Source organism: Pyrus communis, chromosome 14 (assembly GCF_963583255.1).
Source record: "Pyrus communis chromosome 14, drPyrComm1.1, whole genome shotgun sequence".
Taxonomy (NCBI): Eukaryota; Viridiplantae; Streptophyta; class Magnoliopsida; order Rosales; family Rosaceae; genus Pyrus; species Pyrus communis.
Genome location: NC_084816.1, coordinates 6363811 through 6379242, shown reverse-complemented (window position 1 = coordinate 6379242; position 15432 = coordinate 6363811). Strand labels below are relative to the sequence as shown.

At 36.9% G+C, this 15432-nt stretch overlaps 2 protein-coding genes across 3 annotated transcripts; one reads left to right on the top strand and one right to left on the bottom strand.

Annotated features, from left to right (window-relative positions):
- The first annotated feature begins 2272 nt into the window (after nucleotides 1–2272).
- On the top strand, nucleotides 2273–5786 carry LOC137715687 (putative E3 ubiquitin-protein ligase XBAT31). Its single transcript, XM_068455020.1, has 8 exons — nucleotides 2273–2676; nucleotides 2870–2929; nucleotides 3027–3098; nucleotides 3195–3316; nucleotides 3404–3544; nucleotides 3628–3735; nucleotides 3845–4103; nucleotides 4844–5786. The coding sequence occupies exons 1-8, from the start codon at nucleotides 2497–2499 to the stop codon at nucleotides 5234–5236; spliced, it is 1335 nt and encodes a 444-aa protein (XP_068311121.1). The 5' UTR covers nucleotides 2273–2496; the 3' UTR covers nucleotides 5237–5786.
- Nucleotides 5787–7832: 2046 nt separating this feature from the next.
- LOC137714170 (uncharacterized protein At3g17950-like) lies at nucleotides 7833–10438 on the bottom strand. 2 transcript variants are annotated; one of them, XM_068453447.1, is made up of 3 exons: nucleotides 10210–10438; nucleotides 9804–9956; nucleotides 7833–8524 (listed from the first exon to the last, which is right to left on the bottom strand). In XM_068453447.1, exons 1-3 carry the CDS (start codon nucleotides 10228–10230, stop codon nucleotides 8036–8038), a joined length of 663 nt encoding a protein of 220 aa, XP_068309548.1. In that variant the 5' UTR covers nucleotides 10231–10438; the 3' UTR covers nucleotides 7833–8035. The 2 variants fall into 2 exon arrangements, with proteins under 2 accessions (XP_068309548.1, XP_068309549.1); XM_068453448.1 differs by lacking the exon at nucleotides 10210–10438 and adding an exon at nucleotides 10118–10195.
- Nucleotides 10439–15432: the final 4994 nt, after the last annotated feature.

The window sequence follows — 15432 nt, the reverse complement described above, 5'->3', positions numbered from 1 at the left end:
TGTAGACTTTCCGCCACTTCATGTTTTTGACACTATTCCTGTGCCAACATTATAAAACCTTGTATTAAAAATATGAGATGAAAGAGAATTCATAGAGAATCCATGGAGAGTCCCACTTTGAAAGAGTCTCCTTAGTATTTCTTAACAAGTAATAAAAATGCTAAGGAGACTCTCTCTCAAAGTGAAACTTTTCATGCACTTTCCGTTATCTCATATTTTTTGCATAATATTTTAAAATAAGATGATAGAGAGTCTATAAAGAGTTTCACTTTTAAATTTTCTTAACATTTCTCATATTGTAAATTTGCCCACAAAAAGATAAAAAAGAAAAAAAAAAAAAAAAAAAAAAAAAAAGGACTTGATCCCAAGACTTGATTCTATACTTTTCTTCACAAATTAATCTAACGGACCCTCTTGTCATATTGTGATGATTGTATAAAAGATTAGATGGCGATATTTCACCAAAAAAGAGTAAAGGATGAAATATTTTCATCGAAAAAATTAAAGGTGTGTTATTGTCACATTTGTAAGATCATAAAAATACAGTCAGGTACATGAAGTGTTATAATATAAGTAGTTGAACATTTAAATTTTTTTTTAAATACTTATATTATGACACTTAGTATACCGAGCTGTATTCCCGGCAAAGTGAAATTTTTGTCCCATAAGACATTGTTGCTCCACCTATCAATGTATTTATATTGGCCTCAAACTAACCACACGCATCCTCTTCTCCTTTTCTAATATTACTCAACCGTCAACCTACTAACAAGGAAAGTAAAAACCTACCACATGCATATATATGCGTCTCATCCTACACCAACCTTCCCGTGACAACCATCATAACCCAACCCTTGCTTCAAATTTCTCTTTTATGTGCTTTTATGTGTATAATGATAAAACAGTTTCCTGCTTGGTAATTTTCTATAGAGTGAAATAAAAGCATCTTAAATATGGTGGGGAAAATCAACTTTGTGAGTGACAAGCTAAATTTTAAAACTATATGTATTAAGCGGCTGTTATTGCGATTTAATGATATATCTCTTAACTTGTAACTGAATGATATTATGTTTCATTTCCACGAAATGTGAGTTCTACAATATTATAGTGGCCCCCCATTATGTGGTGGAGCCTAGATTGCAAATCTCATAATGTAAAATGTCGTTGTATATACCAAACTACAAAGCCTTACTAAGCGCCCAAGTTCTTATAAACATGATGAGTTTATATTTTTTTATAAATTTAGGACATATTTGTTAACCATTTTATTTTAAGTTTTTAATTTTTAATTAGTGTTTTAAAAAATAATTAAAATACATGAGAGAGATGGGTAATATAGATTGTTCAAAGGTTGCACAGATGAGTTCCAATATTGTCAAAATATATTTGCCGAACAAACATATGGCATGAATGTAATGCAAGTAAGATCCGTGCAACAATATTATATTTTATATAGGATGACGCATGAACTTTTCTCTGTTTTTTTTTTTTTTTTTTCATGCAACATTGCTCCATATTTAAATTATTCTTTGGGCAGAACTCCATATTTAATTTGACTTTAATAAGAAGAAAAAAATGTTAAGAATATTTTCTTAAAGTGAGTTTTTTCGTGAATTTTTTGCTGTTTTACAATTTAAGGTTAATTTTGGTGTTAAATATTGTAAATTATTGTACCAAGAACATTAATTGACATACAATCTAGGCATAGTCTAATCCAATTCAAAGAGATACGAAAAATCATTACTCCATTTTGTCAATATTCTTATGATAATGCTACGAAGAATAAATTTTTAAATCAAATTTACAAACAAATGATATGTCATCAATAAGAAATAAACACGTTAATTGATACTTAACTAATAATCTAATAATCTACAAATACATTATTTAATTTATAAATTAATTTTAAAAATCTGGTATCCCTTCCTTTACGCGAAAATGAAAAATGACGGTTCCCTTTTTATCAAAAAAAGAAAAATGACTTTACCCAAAAATAAATACAGCGGTAAACCATTGTCCTAGTAAAACACAATTAATATCAAATTAACATCCCTAATTTAAACATTAGCAGCCTAATTATTTCCAATCCAACGACTAAAAGAATCGAGTCAAAATCCCAACGGCTGGGATTGATTTAGTCAACTGGGGTGTGGCTGGTTGGCCCATCGTACTGTTTCGGAATCTAATCCAACTTCCCCAGCAATATCTGACTGCTGCCCGTAGTCAGTCCTAATGACTGCCCGAACACCGACTCGTCAGCACCCAGTCTCGCTCCGGGCAGCTCCAAACTCCAAAGCTCTCTCTCTCTCCTCCCTCTTCTATTTCTCTCTCTACACTTGGAAATACATAAATGTGAAACCTTTCATTCGGAGAGCGATGGAGGCCACCACCTTCTGCCTTCAGGTGAAGGTGGCTCAAAGATATTGCTGAATGAAGTGCTCCCATTGACTCCATTGATAAGAGAGAAACAGATAGGGGGGAGAGAGAGAGAGAGAGATGGGTCAAGGGTTGAGTTGCAGAGAGAGTGACGAACATGGGCTGTTCCGAGCCGTACAGTTTGGGGAGCTGGACACCGTGGAATCCGTGTTAGAGAGAGACCCAACTCTCCTCCGCCACTCCACCGTCTACGACCGCCACTCTGCTCTTCATATCGCCGCCGCGAACGGCCAGATCGAGGTGGATTCTTCGTTTGCTTCATTGGGATTTCATCAAATCAGTGATTGTTCCGAGTTTTTCTGGATTTTGGGCAAATGGGTTTTTCTGGGTTTTTGATTCTTGGTGGGAAATAACTTTTTTTTTTTGGAAATCATTACGCGGTTTGAATTTTTTATTAATGATTTTGTTTCTCGTTTTTCGCTTTGATTGGCAGATTCTTTCTATGCTTTTAGAACGATCCGTGAATCCAGATGCGTTAAATCGTCACAAGCAGGTAAATTTTTATTACTTTTGGCTCCGAATGTAAAAGTTTTGATTCTTTTATGTTCTGTTTCTTGCTTGTTCTAATTATCTAGTTTGAAATTGTTCAGACTCCATTGATGTTGGCTGCAATGCATGGCAAGATCTCCTGCGTGCAAAAGCTTCTTGACGCAGGAGCAAACGTATGTGAAAATCCAAACCTTTTTTTTCTTTAGATTTGGAAATTTGGTTTTTACTTCCAAATATTAACTATCAATTTGATGTGGGATATTTATCAGGTATTGATGTTTGATTCCCTTAATGGAAGAACCTGTTTGCATTACACCGCTTACTATGGCCATTCCGATTGCCTTCAAGCTATTGTTTCTGCTGCTCATTCGAGTCCTGTTTCTGTTTCCTGGTTGGTTTCCTTTTAGTCCATAGTGTTTTGATCCCCTCTGTGATTAATCTGGCTTTACTTATCGAAATTTGTTGGATTGGATATCAGGGGATTTGCACGATTTATAAATATTAGGGATGGTAGAGGAGCAACACCGTTGCATTTGGCGGCACGTCGAAGTAGGCCTGAATGTGTACGTATTCTGTTAGACAACGGGGCTCTTGTTTCTGCTTCAACGGGTGGTTATGGGTAAGAATTGCGCTGAAGTTCTTAATCCTTTTTAATCTATGGTGTTAGTTTTGTTGCGTAGATTGATGAGTTTCTGTTTACAGCTGTCCTGGGAGCACTCCACTTCATTTGGCGGCTAGAGGGGGATCTCTGGATTGCATACGCGGATTGTTGGCATGGGGTGCAGATCGTGTTCAAAGAGATTCATCCGGGTATAATCTCTTTTCATGATTGGAACACCTGAACTGATGCTCATATCCCTTAATGCTATTTTAAAAAATTCCATTTGAGCTTACATGTTATGTGCTTTTGTATATGCAGGAGAATACCATACATAGTTGCTTTGAAACACAAACACGGAGCTTGTGCAGCCATGCTAAATCCTTCATCAGCTGAGCCTCTTGTGTGGCCAGCACCTTTAAAGTTTATTAGTGAGCTTAATCATGAAACAAAAGCTCTGCTAGAACAGGCCTTAATGGAGGCAAACAGGGAGAGGGAGAAGAACATCTTGAAAGGAACCGTTTACTCACTTCCATCTCCGTCACATTCTGATACAGGCATGGATGACAATATATCTGTGGTAATTTCCCACCCTCCTCTCTTTCTTCATATTCAAGTATATGTCTATGTTATTATAAAAAGTAGGAGCTTATGATGGGTTTCACCCACTTTCTCAGTACCACTCAATAACCAAAAAGAGTTTGATTGAAATCTAACCGCCCAACGAAATCTTCTTAATAGTCTAAGACATTACAAAATCATCATCTATTTGTTATTAATCATAATATGGGGTCCCTCTCACAGAGTCATACATGAGTGAGGGATATTTTCTAATCGTTATTGGCACAATGCCAAATTTCCCCCTTTTTTATTTTATTTTATTTTTATTTTTATTGTTTCTGAAAGAGGGAGTCAATGAACTTGGTTGTTACGACAGAGTTTCGAAATGTTTTTGAATTCACTTCCTCTTTTCTTTTTCGGTCAGAAGAATTATCCTGTTCTTTAAAATCGGAAGCTGTGTTTCTGATAAAAATCAGATGTCATGAACTTTGTTTTCCATACCAGTGAGCTGGACCATGAGTCTCATGATAGTTTTCTGAATCCTAACATTAGAAACTCTACTGTTTTGTCTTTGCTTCATGTGTTTTCCTTGGCTCCGGTCCCCCATTTGATCATGCGGCTTACTTGCATCTTTACTAGTTTTCGGACTTAGTAGGTCAGAAGGAGACATATATTCAGCAGTCATGTGAACTGTAGAGACATCTACCATATTGATTAATGCATGGGAACCAAAGTATTCATTTGAATGTTTTATTGCAGGAAAGCGATTTAGATCTATGCTGCATATGCTTTGAGCAGGTGTGTACAATTGAAGTCCAGAACTGCGGTCATCAAATGTGTGCACAATGCACTCTAGCCCTCTGCTGCCACAACAAACCTAACCCAACTACATTATGCTTAACGCCACCAGTTTGCCCATTCTGCCGAAGCCCCATTGCCCATCTGCTAGTTGCAAAGATCAAAAGTTGCGATGATGGTGATCATGACACCGCAGATAACAATTCCTCCAAGCTAAGAAAGGCAAGGAGGTCCCGAAACTTTAGTGAGGGCAGCAGCAGCTTCAAGGGCTTATCGGCACTCGGTTCTTTTGGGAAGATGGGCGGCCGTGGCTCAGGCATTATTGCTGAAAATGAATGGGTTGACAAACCTTGACGTGTTTCGGCATTTGGCAATCGAAAAGATTCCGTATTGTCATTCGAGGATTCGTCGCTTTCATGTAAGTGAAAGCGAGAAGAATCCAAGGAGCTGCTGTGTACAGATAAAAAGTCCCATGTGTTGTGTAGTTTTGGAAAATAAGCAAAGTGAGTTGCAGGCAATTGGGTTAGGGTTACATGTGTTGTTGGTCAAGTTAAATTTGTTTACTTGAGGTTCAAGGAACTTATTAGTTGGTGATTTGAGAGTCTGTTAGGTATCTGAACTGGGAAGAAAAAAAAAAAAAAAAAAAAAGGGGAAAAAAAAGGAAGAAATTATTTTTCTAAGTTGAAAATTCAAAATTCTTGAATGGCTGCTGCTCTACCTGGACAGGGACACAAAAAATAACCATTGGAAAGAGTGAAGGATACGTTGTGTGCTTTTGACCCCTACCAAGCTCTCCTCTTTCCTAGTGAGAAATGTAATATTATTTTATTTTGATTTTTCTTGTGGCAAGATTGAATTATTTATATGTAGTTTGTGTGTAGAAATGGAGAAATTTTTTTGTGTAGCAGGAACGCGACTCAGTACAATAAGTGTTATAATACAGTTAGTTGGAATTGTTTTTATCAAATTTTCAATTAATTGAATTATTACACTTGGTGTATCGGATCATGTTTTCAGCACATTAAAAAATCTCTTGGAGAAACGGGTTTGTAGTGACAAAATACAAATAAATAAGAGTTATTTCTATTTTTACAAGATCATATTGTCAATTACTTTAATTTACCGAGATTTAACCTCAAGTATAAAAGAGCGGACGCATTATTTGGTGAAGAAGGAACAAACTTGAATAAATATAACAAGACGTCGTTTAACTAAGTTTGCATGCATCTGGATCAAGTGATGTAAAGAAGGAACAAACTTGAATAAATATAACAAGCCATCGGTTAACCAACTGACCTAATTCGCGTGCGTCTGCTAGTAAATAAAAAGCGATTGGGAGATTGGATTTCATGTGATTTGTGCCTTTATTGCTCATATGACTCCAAAATGTAATGGAAATTGGAAAAGTCAGCTACATCCGGAACAAGGACAGTTTACAATTTGGGTGGGTCAACAGTGAAACAGTACCTGACAAGATGTTGACTCAAAGAACAGCAGCTCGGCTTCTACGTGTGTAAAAAGCCAAGAAATAAGCAGGCCCACTTAAACTATGTGGGCCCTGGATTTCAGTTGGCCCAGCCTTTTGCTTGATATGATTAATCTGGACTTGTACCAAATATCTGATGGCTATGGCCCGTTTGGCTGTTTTTTTTATCCATTTTTTGTCAGTAAATGATGGTCACTATGATAATGCATGCATGGACGGTGTAAAAGTCTCATCTGATGGAGACATTGATTGACTTGCTTGCTGCTCCTTGGGTTTCACTTCGGAGGTAGATTGTCTGTTCTCCTGTTTGGATGCTTTTTTCATCTCTTCTTATTTGTGCGGTCACGGTTAAACCACGTTAACATTTTATATTTCTATTGTTTTTTGTCTTATTATCTCTATAAAAAAAAATCAATATAAAATGTTAACGTGACTTAACCGTAACCACATAAAATAGGAAGGAATGAGAAGGGCACCCAAACAGGAGGGCAGACAATCTGCATCCTTCCACTTCTTCCTTGCAAAGAAGTTTGTAAGTGCGACGAAATTCATTTTTGTTATAACATGTGAATTTATTTATTAATATTATATTTTAAGTTCATAACGTATTAATTATTTTGTTATATATTACAACATTTTGTGTATATGTGCCATTACGTTATCATGTGTAAACCGTGTTGAATTTTTATATTTACATTATTTTTTTGAGTTGAGCGATAGTGTTGATAAGTTAGATGTTAGGTTAAGTACCAACAGGATTCGAATCCACATCGTTATGCAATAACATAACATCTTTTCATCACTATAGTAAAAGATCACTTGCTTATATTTAGACTTTAATGTGTGTAAACGTGGTAGGCTCAAAATTTCTTGTCTTTTTGGACTCTTCATGTATGCTTGTCATTGCGTTGCCACAAATTTAGTTATATATTAGATCGATTGAGTTGTGTGATTGAACTAGGAAAGATCATAAGGTGCAACTGTACGTTTTTATAAAAACGGAGTGCATGATAAAATTTTTAAAGAACTACTAACAACTCCCGTTAAATATTAAAGACATTAAAACTACTGAAGATGCTCTCTGCATGTGTTCTAGGACAAATCCTATTTGGTTGTAAATTTAGGAAAGGTTGAATAGTAGTATGCACAAGTTGTCTTGTTCCACTTAGATATTTCCTAGCCATTTTAGTCAATTGGTAGGACATAGTACCTAGGATGCCATCACAGTTTGGCCCCAGCTGAGCAAGTTTTTGTAGAAAATTTGAAATGACGAACATTTGCTTTTGTAACATACTTATCATCAAATGAGATTAATCAATCCAAATTACTAGCTAATTCGCTCCATAAAGGTGAGACAGGTACATATTTCATGCATTTTCTTCTCCATACTAAAAAAATGTTTGTGATTGCTTCCGAAGAAACGAAGTAAAAGATACGGTAGATCTAGGACAGCTATATACCCAATGCTCAAAGCATTGGCACATAATAGATCGATATGGACGCCGAAAAATAAAAACCGGTTGTTGCTGATACTTTCTTCTCGGTTACTTCTTCTCCTTTCTTCAATAAATCGAGCTCGGACGCAATGGAATTGTCAACTGACCTCTTTATTTCTTCCAATGACAGACTGAGACATTCACCTAATGCTAGGCCAAAAGAGAGAGTTGTCAACACATGCATGAAAAGAGCATTGATTTTCTTTGGTCAACATGATCTGAACCAAACCATGGACTAGATTGAGGAGGAGCAACTTGACCATCAACAAAGAGTGAGTTACTTGATTCTCTAGCAGGCTGATGATGCTCGGCTAGGGCAAGCTCGTCATCTGGTCCGTAAATTGGAGGGTTTGTTCTGTAACTTTCATTGGCCGCTTGTCTCTCTGCCGCAAGAAAGTGGCCGAGAGATGGCTGATGATGGCACACATTCTCACCGTCTGTACTGTCTTTAGAGCATAAAGAGAAAAAACACATTCTGAACTTGGTATTATTGTTGTTATTGTTATTGTTGTTATTGTTGTTGTTCGTCTTCCTGTCCTTACCGGCCTGATGATCGGGTTTTCTTCCTCTCAGTGATCTTCTTGAGAGCTCCAGAATGCTGTTGATTCCTATAAGGCTCCCAAGTGTGATGCTTCTATCATGGAAAAAGGACCCTGTGGACTGCAACCAACCAAGCACATATTGAGCTAACAATCATAGAACATGTACACAACTTAAACACTGTCAAAGATTACGGAAGTTAACAGGCAAACAGATCGGCGACTTCCTTCAACTATTTTTTCATATATCATTTCAAGATCAGGCAACAGCAAGTTAACAACACATAACGTTAATTAGAAACAGTAACATATGTTTTCTGTAAATATTTTTCCTCTATATAATACGGTAAATGTGATTATGTTATAAAATTAGGCTTAATTGTTCTAGTGCCCCCTAAAATTATGGTGAAATCTCACAATGTCCTTCGAAGTTAAAGTGACCGACCTTGCCCCCCAACTGATGTTTTGCATCCTACATTGCCCCTCACCGTCAGATTATCATTAATTTTGTTAAGAACGGTAACATGGCCTATGTATCCTCGACGGTGGGGGGCAATACCTGCTCAATATAGATGTGGTTCATCTACTTCAACTCGAAGGATGCATACCACATAGTACTAACATAGATTAATTTGTCAAGATTAAAATGGCTTCATAAATTTAGAATTGTGAATTGATGCTCAAGGATGCTAAGTTTGCAGACCATTTGAGGACATTGTTTAGGTCCACAGTGTCAGTATCATCTACACTACCATTCCTTCAAAGTCTGTTCAAACCGATGTTAATCGATACTAGAATAAAAGTGTAGGAACCTCTAAATTTTAAGTCCAAAATCTATCACAACCCAAATACGATGAGTGTTGCAGACATGAAGACATGAAGGAACATATTCCTGGTGACAAAAACAGATTTTCTCCGACTTGTGACACTATAGTTACCTAGCACACAACAACAGTAGTGCTGTCTTGTCCAGCTTACTGTATAAATATACTTCCATCTCAACATATGAAGATTCATTTTTAGCTTAATAATCCTTTTTATTTCTCGGTTACAATAGAGGGTATCGAATCCCTGACCTCGCCTAATCCTAACGCATTTCCGTTATACCTAATTATTAAATCATATGAAGATTTACATAAAACATGAAGGAAAGTAAAAACAACCTTCATTCAAGCATATTTGTGTATAAACAAAACAACCTGAAAAAAACAAAAACAGAAGAGAATGTACTAACCACATACTAAACAGTACATACCAATCATGTCCAAACCAAATAATATACATTATATATATAGATATACACATGTCATATGTATGGCTACAAAATTCCAACAAAACCCATCAAAGACAAGACTAGTCTGAGAGAAATTTAAACCTTAAGTGTCAGTAATTACACTGACCTCTGTGTCCAGATCTGATGAGGAATCAGTGGAGGAAGTTGGAGAACCAGTGAGTAAAGTGTTGAAAGAAACTGACCCAGAAAATTCATGGTTTGAAGCAGTCAGCCCAACTCTCACATGCATTGGCTGCAATCCCAGAGGCCATCCTTCCTCCTACCCAACAATCATATCATCTTATCAATTATTCATAAGCCTCCAACAAGTAATGACAAAAAATTAAACATGAATGAACAATGTGGTAAGAAAAAAGTAGACCCAGTGACCGACAAAACCAGATAAATTATGGGAAAGAAAGAAAAATAAATCAGACCCACCATAGAAATCTAGAAACAGAAAGAAATGGGAGGTGAGTTATGAGCCCAGAGGGGAAAATCCAAGGAGGAAGAGAGAGGAGACAAAGGAGTACCTGCTGTATTTGCTGAGCCATTTGCCTGCAAGGGCCTAAGTGTGTCACTTCCTCAGGTAAATGGAAGAAGTGTCATTTCCTTAAATTTGTATTGCAGCTTTGCTTTTTTAACTGAGGTGAATTCTTGGTGTGGTAATATTGGGTAACTCTGTATTTATAGAGGGGGAGTTTGTCTGCACAGGGGATTAAGAACAGCACCTGGAGTCTAGAGAGAGAGAGAGGGTCAAAGGGAGTGAGAAACGGAGAAAGTGAGTCAGAGGAGTAATCATTTGTGAGCACTGTTTGTTTGCTTTCCTTGGGTTTTATTGAGTGTTTGACTAGAAAGAGAAAAAAAGAATCATTTTGTACCAAGAAAATGAAAAACAAAGAACATAATTCCAGAAATGGTCGAATCATAATGCTTTTTTGTTGTCGAACTTGAATCATAGAATTAATTGACAATTTAAAATTTTGTTTAACTCCTTATCAGGATTTGCAAAGTTTGGTTCATCACCGATATAGGAACTTTGTCCTTCGCATTCTCACACTAATACATAAACTGTCAGGAGTGGCCCACTTGCAAATGTGCGACTAACTTGAAAACAATTATGAATGTGTACAATATCTTCTTTAGAATCTTTACATGATGAATGCAAAAACACGATATGGATGAAAATTGTAAACCCGAGCGCAACCCATTACCAGCATGACTTGTAACACAACGTTGATATATCACGTGATATTATTGTCGCATGCAATAATTTATCATCATAAAGATTGTAGAGATCAAATGGAGCGTATTAATTTGGAATAAGAAGACACTTTTCTTTTGTTGGATCATTGGATGGCAATAATAATAACAAGTGGACTGCCAGTGCCGATGAGTGTTCCTTTTCTTTTGGCCCACAAACGTCTTGTTGGGAGACTAAGCCCAAAAATTTTCTAAGCGGGCCCACAACAGTATGACCTGGAGGAAGCAAATGACTTCTTGTTTGTGTCCCATGGCTCCTCTTTTTGTAGGGCAATGTTTTTATGTATTCGAAATGCAGTCGTATGACATTCGTATGTTTGATTTCAATAACATATTAGCCTAATAATTCCTACTAGTATATATTTAGAGACCTCTCATACCGTATATTCAACTTTTGAAATATATTTGATTTTGACAACAAATTCGGATATATCTTCGTGTGATCATATAGTTCTTGCTTAAATTTATTGAAGTAACGTTTTAATCTTTAGGTGATGAATGTTGAATATGGATGCAGACGTTGAATATACATATGTGTGTGTGTGTGTGTGGATGTGATCAGTGTGGTTGGCTTTTAATGTATTGAGGGTTCGTTGTTTGAAAAATCAAGGTATGGTATGCATGCAAATTCGACCGGCAATCTTCAGGTGGTGAATGTTGACGATCAGGAGGTGGGTGTCTTGGTGTTATGTTTGTTTTGTTTATTCTCTTGTTGCCGGAGTTCGTTTGGGCCGGGGAGCTGTTTCGCCATGTTTGTTTGCTTTGCCCTTGTTGTCTGGGTTTTAATGGAACGTGGATGAATGGTGGAAGAGAAGCAGAGCAGCACATCAAGAGTCATTTTCCTAAAATCCAGTGGACAAAACTGTGTGGGTGTGGTTGAAAGACGGAACAGTTTGATAGACAAGTGACAATCATCTTTTAATAATTTCCAAGGCAATTAATAACAATAAATATATTTTGACATTTTGTTGCAGAAAAGGATCAATATTTATATGCTATTGCCATATCATCGTTGTGTCATTGTTGGGTCGTCGACATATGATCAGTACGTCGTTGTTACTAAAAACTGGTCATTTGTGCAAAAAAAATGTCTATTCCAACTAATTGCCTTATTTTCTATACATTTTTTATTATATATAATTAAGGAAAATACTTGCATTTTTATAGGCTATACCACTTGATTTCACCACACCTTCAATTGAATGAGCAACGATTCGCTCTCAAGCTGGGTAGCGAACATAGAGGCTTGGTCGGACTTCTCAATCAAAAGCGGGCAAATTAACCACAAGGGACAATCTTGGGGGTTGGATCTGTAGTATGGGTTAGAGAATTGTGGTTCATTTGGGCTAATGAAAATATGGTACACATTTGCAATAAATTGGAGGATAACCAAAAGTGGGAAAATCAAGTTCTTGAACCACCATTTGGGCAGTGGGGCTGGCGCCGCCGACCCCAAGCCGAAGCAAGGGCGGTGGTTGTGTTGTTGACCAAACCCAACCTCTCTCATATATAGGCAAAAAAAAAGGAAAATTAATGAAAATGGCTTGAAAGCTTTGAGTTTTAACGATAAGGACAAAATAAAGGGTAAAGTGAATAGTACCAGGATTGATTTTTTAGTGTAAAAATGTGGTTTTTCGTTAAAGTGAACAGTACCGTGGGCTTGTCGTTAAAACTCCCAAAAAAAATGGTTAGTTTGTTTTATTAGTTGTTTTCTCAAGCTTGGCATGCTTGTGTTGGTTTCAAATTTAAAGACTCTGGAGACTCTAAAGATTTCTCCAAGTTTGGATATATATAGGTCACCAAACACGAGTTCAATCCAAAAGGCGGTGTTTTATCATTGTGCACCAGAAACATTTCTAGTGATTTGCTTTTGAAATGCTGAGCAATTGCTTGCCCTTTTCTTTTCAAAGGTACAATAGTCTTAGCCAACTGGATCTCCAACAAAATTTTAACATAAATGGGGGCATTGAACTCACAAAAAGAAATTGGTTTATAGAATACATGGACGTAATTGCAAATATGTCTTTATGTGTTCCTGAATATTCTTTTCGTGATTTGTTCCTGATTGGCGGTTACACAGTAAAATCTCTCATACTCGCAAATTGTCTATCTGGTCTCTGCGTTCATCAACAATCACATTCCGATTCTTATTTAATCTTGAAGCACCCACACACACAAGAAATATGGCAGGCCAAAGGGACACTTCGATAGGATTTTGAGCATGTCGAATGAAGCACACATATTGAATGGTAGAGAATGCACTGGGAGATGCCACCGAATAGTCCATAAGAGTCAGCGAGTGTACCAAAATGCCTGTGCTGAGGACGTGGATAGTAAAACCACCACAACACTTAGGCACAAAAGAGACTAATTAAGTAAGGGATGTGGAGCATATAGAATTCTGAAAATTTATTGATTCATTGAATGCCTCAATAATTACACAATGTTTGTTATATATACACATGTGGGCTTTCTACCAGATTACACTAATGCCCTTAACCAAACTAATAGTATACAAAACTCTCTAACAAACTATAACTAACTCCTAACAACAATTTTGATGACTAATCTTTAGCTTCTTTACACCCCTTCAAGCTGAACTTGGAAGCATCAAAAAGACCAAGAGAAAGCTTGGATTGAAGATATAAGAATCATTGGCGGGACAAAGACTTGGTATGGATGTTTGCTAACTGATCTTGACTACAAACATATTGAATTTTGATAAGCTGAGCAAGAACAAGCTCACAGATGTAATGATAGTCAATTTCAACATGTTTAGTCTGAGCATGAAAAACAGGGTTAGAAGCTAAAGAAATGGTAGAAATGTTATCACACCAAAGATAAGGAATCTGAGGTAGGGGAAAACCAATATCTTTGAACACTTTTCAGATCCATTTTATTTATGCCGATGTATGAGCTAAGGACCGATACTCAACCTCAGTAAAAGATCAAGCAACCGTGGACTATTTCTTAGCACTCCAACTAATCAAATTAGAGCCAAGAAATATACAATAGCCACTGGTGGACTTTCTGTCAAACGTACACCCTGCCCAATCGGCATCTGAATATGCAGTAAGATTCAAAATGCCTGGGTTAAACCAAAGACCATGTGTGTGGGTACCTTTTAAAAAGCGGAGAATTCTTTTGGCAGTTGAACATGGTTTAGCTCCATCTATCTTGGTTTTCTGAAGAAGATCAAGCATATACTTGCCTTGATGTAGGGATGTGTCTTTAGAGGACCTGTGCACCTCAAGTTCCAAAAAAATAGTGCAAAGGACCGAAATCTTTGACTGGAAAGATAGTACTCAATTTCTGATGTAATGTTTACAGAGAGTAGCATTAGGACCCGTGACTAGAATGTCATCAACATATACAAGGATTATAACCAAGGTTGGAGATTTTAAGACAAAGAGAGAAACATCAAAAGAGGATTGCTGAAAACCAAAGGAATGCAACACTTGGAATAATTTGTCAAACCAAGCTCGTGGAGCCTGTTTAAGGCCATAAAGTGACTTTTTGAGTTTGCAAACATGGTTTGGAAATGAGGGATCACTAAACCCTGGAGGCTGCTTCATAAAGACATCTTCTTGTAAATCCCCATGCAAGAAAGCATTATTTATGTCCAATTGGTTTAAAAACCAGTGAAATTGAGCTGCAAGAGACAATAGGATACGAGTGGTGACAGGCGTAGCTACAGGGCTGAATGTTTCCTTATAATCGATGCCATCTTGTTGGTGAAACCCTTTGGCGACAAGCCGAGCCTTGTACCAATCAATTGAACCATCAGGAGGTTTCTTGATTCTAAACACCAACTTACAGCCAACAACATTTTGATTGGGAGAAGAGGGGACAAACATCCAAGTTCCTATAGATTGTAGAACATTAAACTCTTCTTGCATGGCAGTTCTCCAGTGAGCATGCTTAGAATCTTGCAAATAAGTGGATGGAACATAATCTATAGAAGAGGGAATATGATGCTTGGTTGCTGAAAAAGCCTTTGGTTTGAATATCCTTGCTTTAGATTGTGTGATCATAGGGTGAGTATTTGGTGCAGTAGAAGAGATATTAGGATCATCAGGTGAAGAAACATTTGGATCAATAGAAGCAACATGTGAACTAGAATTTGGAACACTGGTAGTAGGAGCAGCATCTGAAATAATAGGTAATGCATCACTAGTATAATGCTTGAAGAATGAGCAGCTGGACTAGTTGCAGAAGCATCATTAAGAACAGTGAACTGCAAATCCACTGAAGAAGCAACTGAACCTGCTGCATTAGACAAAGAGGTAGCACTTGTTGAAAATAACTGAGAATGATGAAACGGAAATGTAGGTTCATCAAAGACCACATGGTGAGATATGTATACCTTCTGAGTCAATGGATCCAGACACTTATACCCTTTGTGTTGAATAATAGACCCCAAGAATACACAATATTTACTCTTGTTGTCGAATTTTGAAGTTGCATAAGGCTTAAGCCAGGGGAAACAGCTA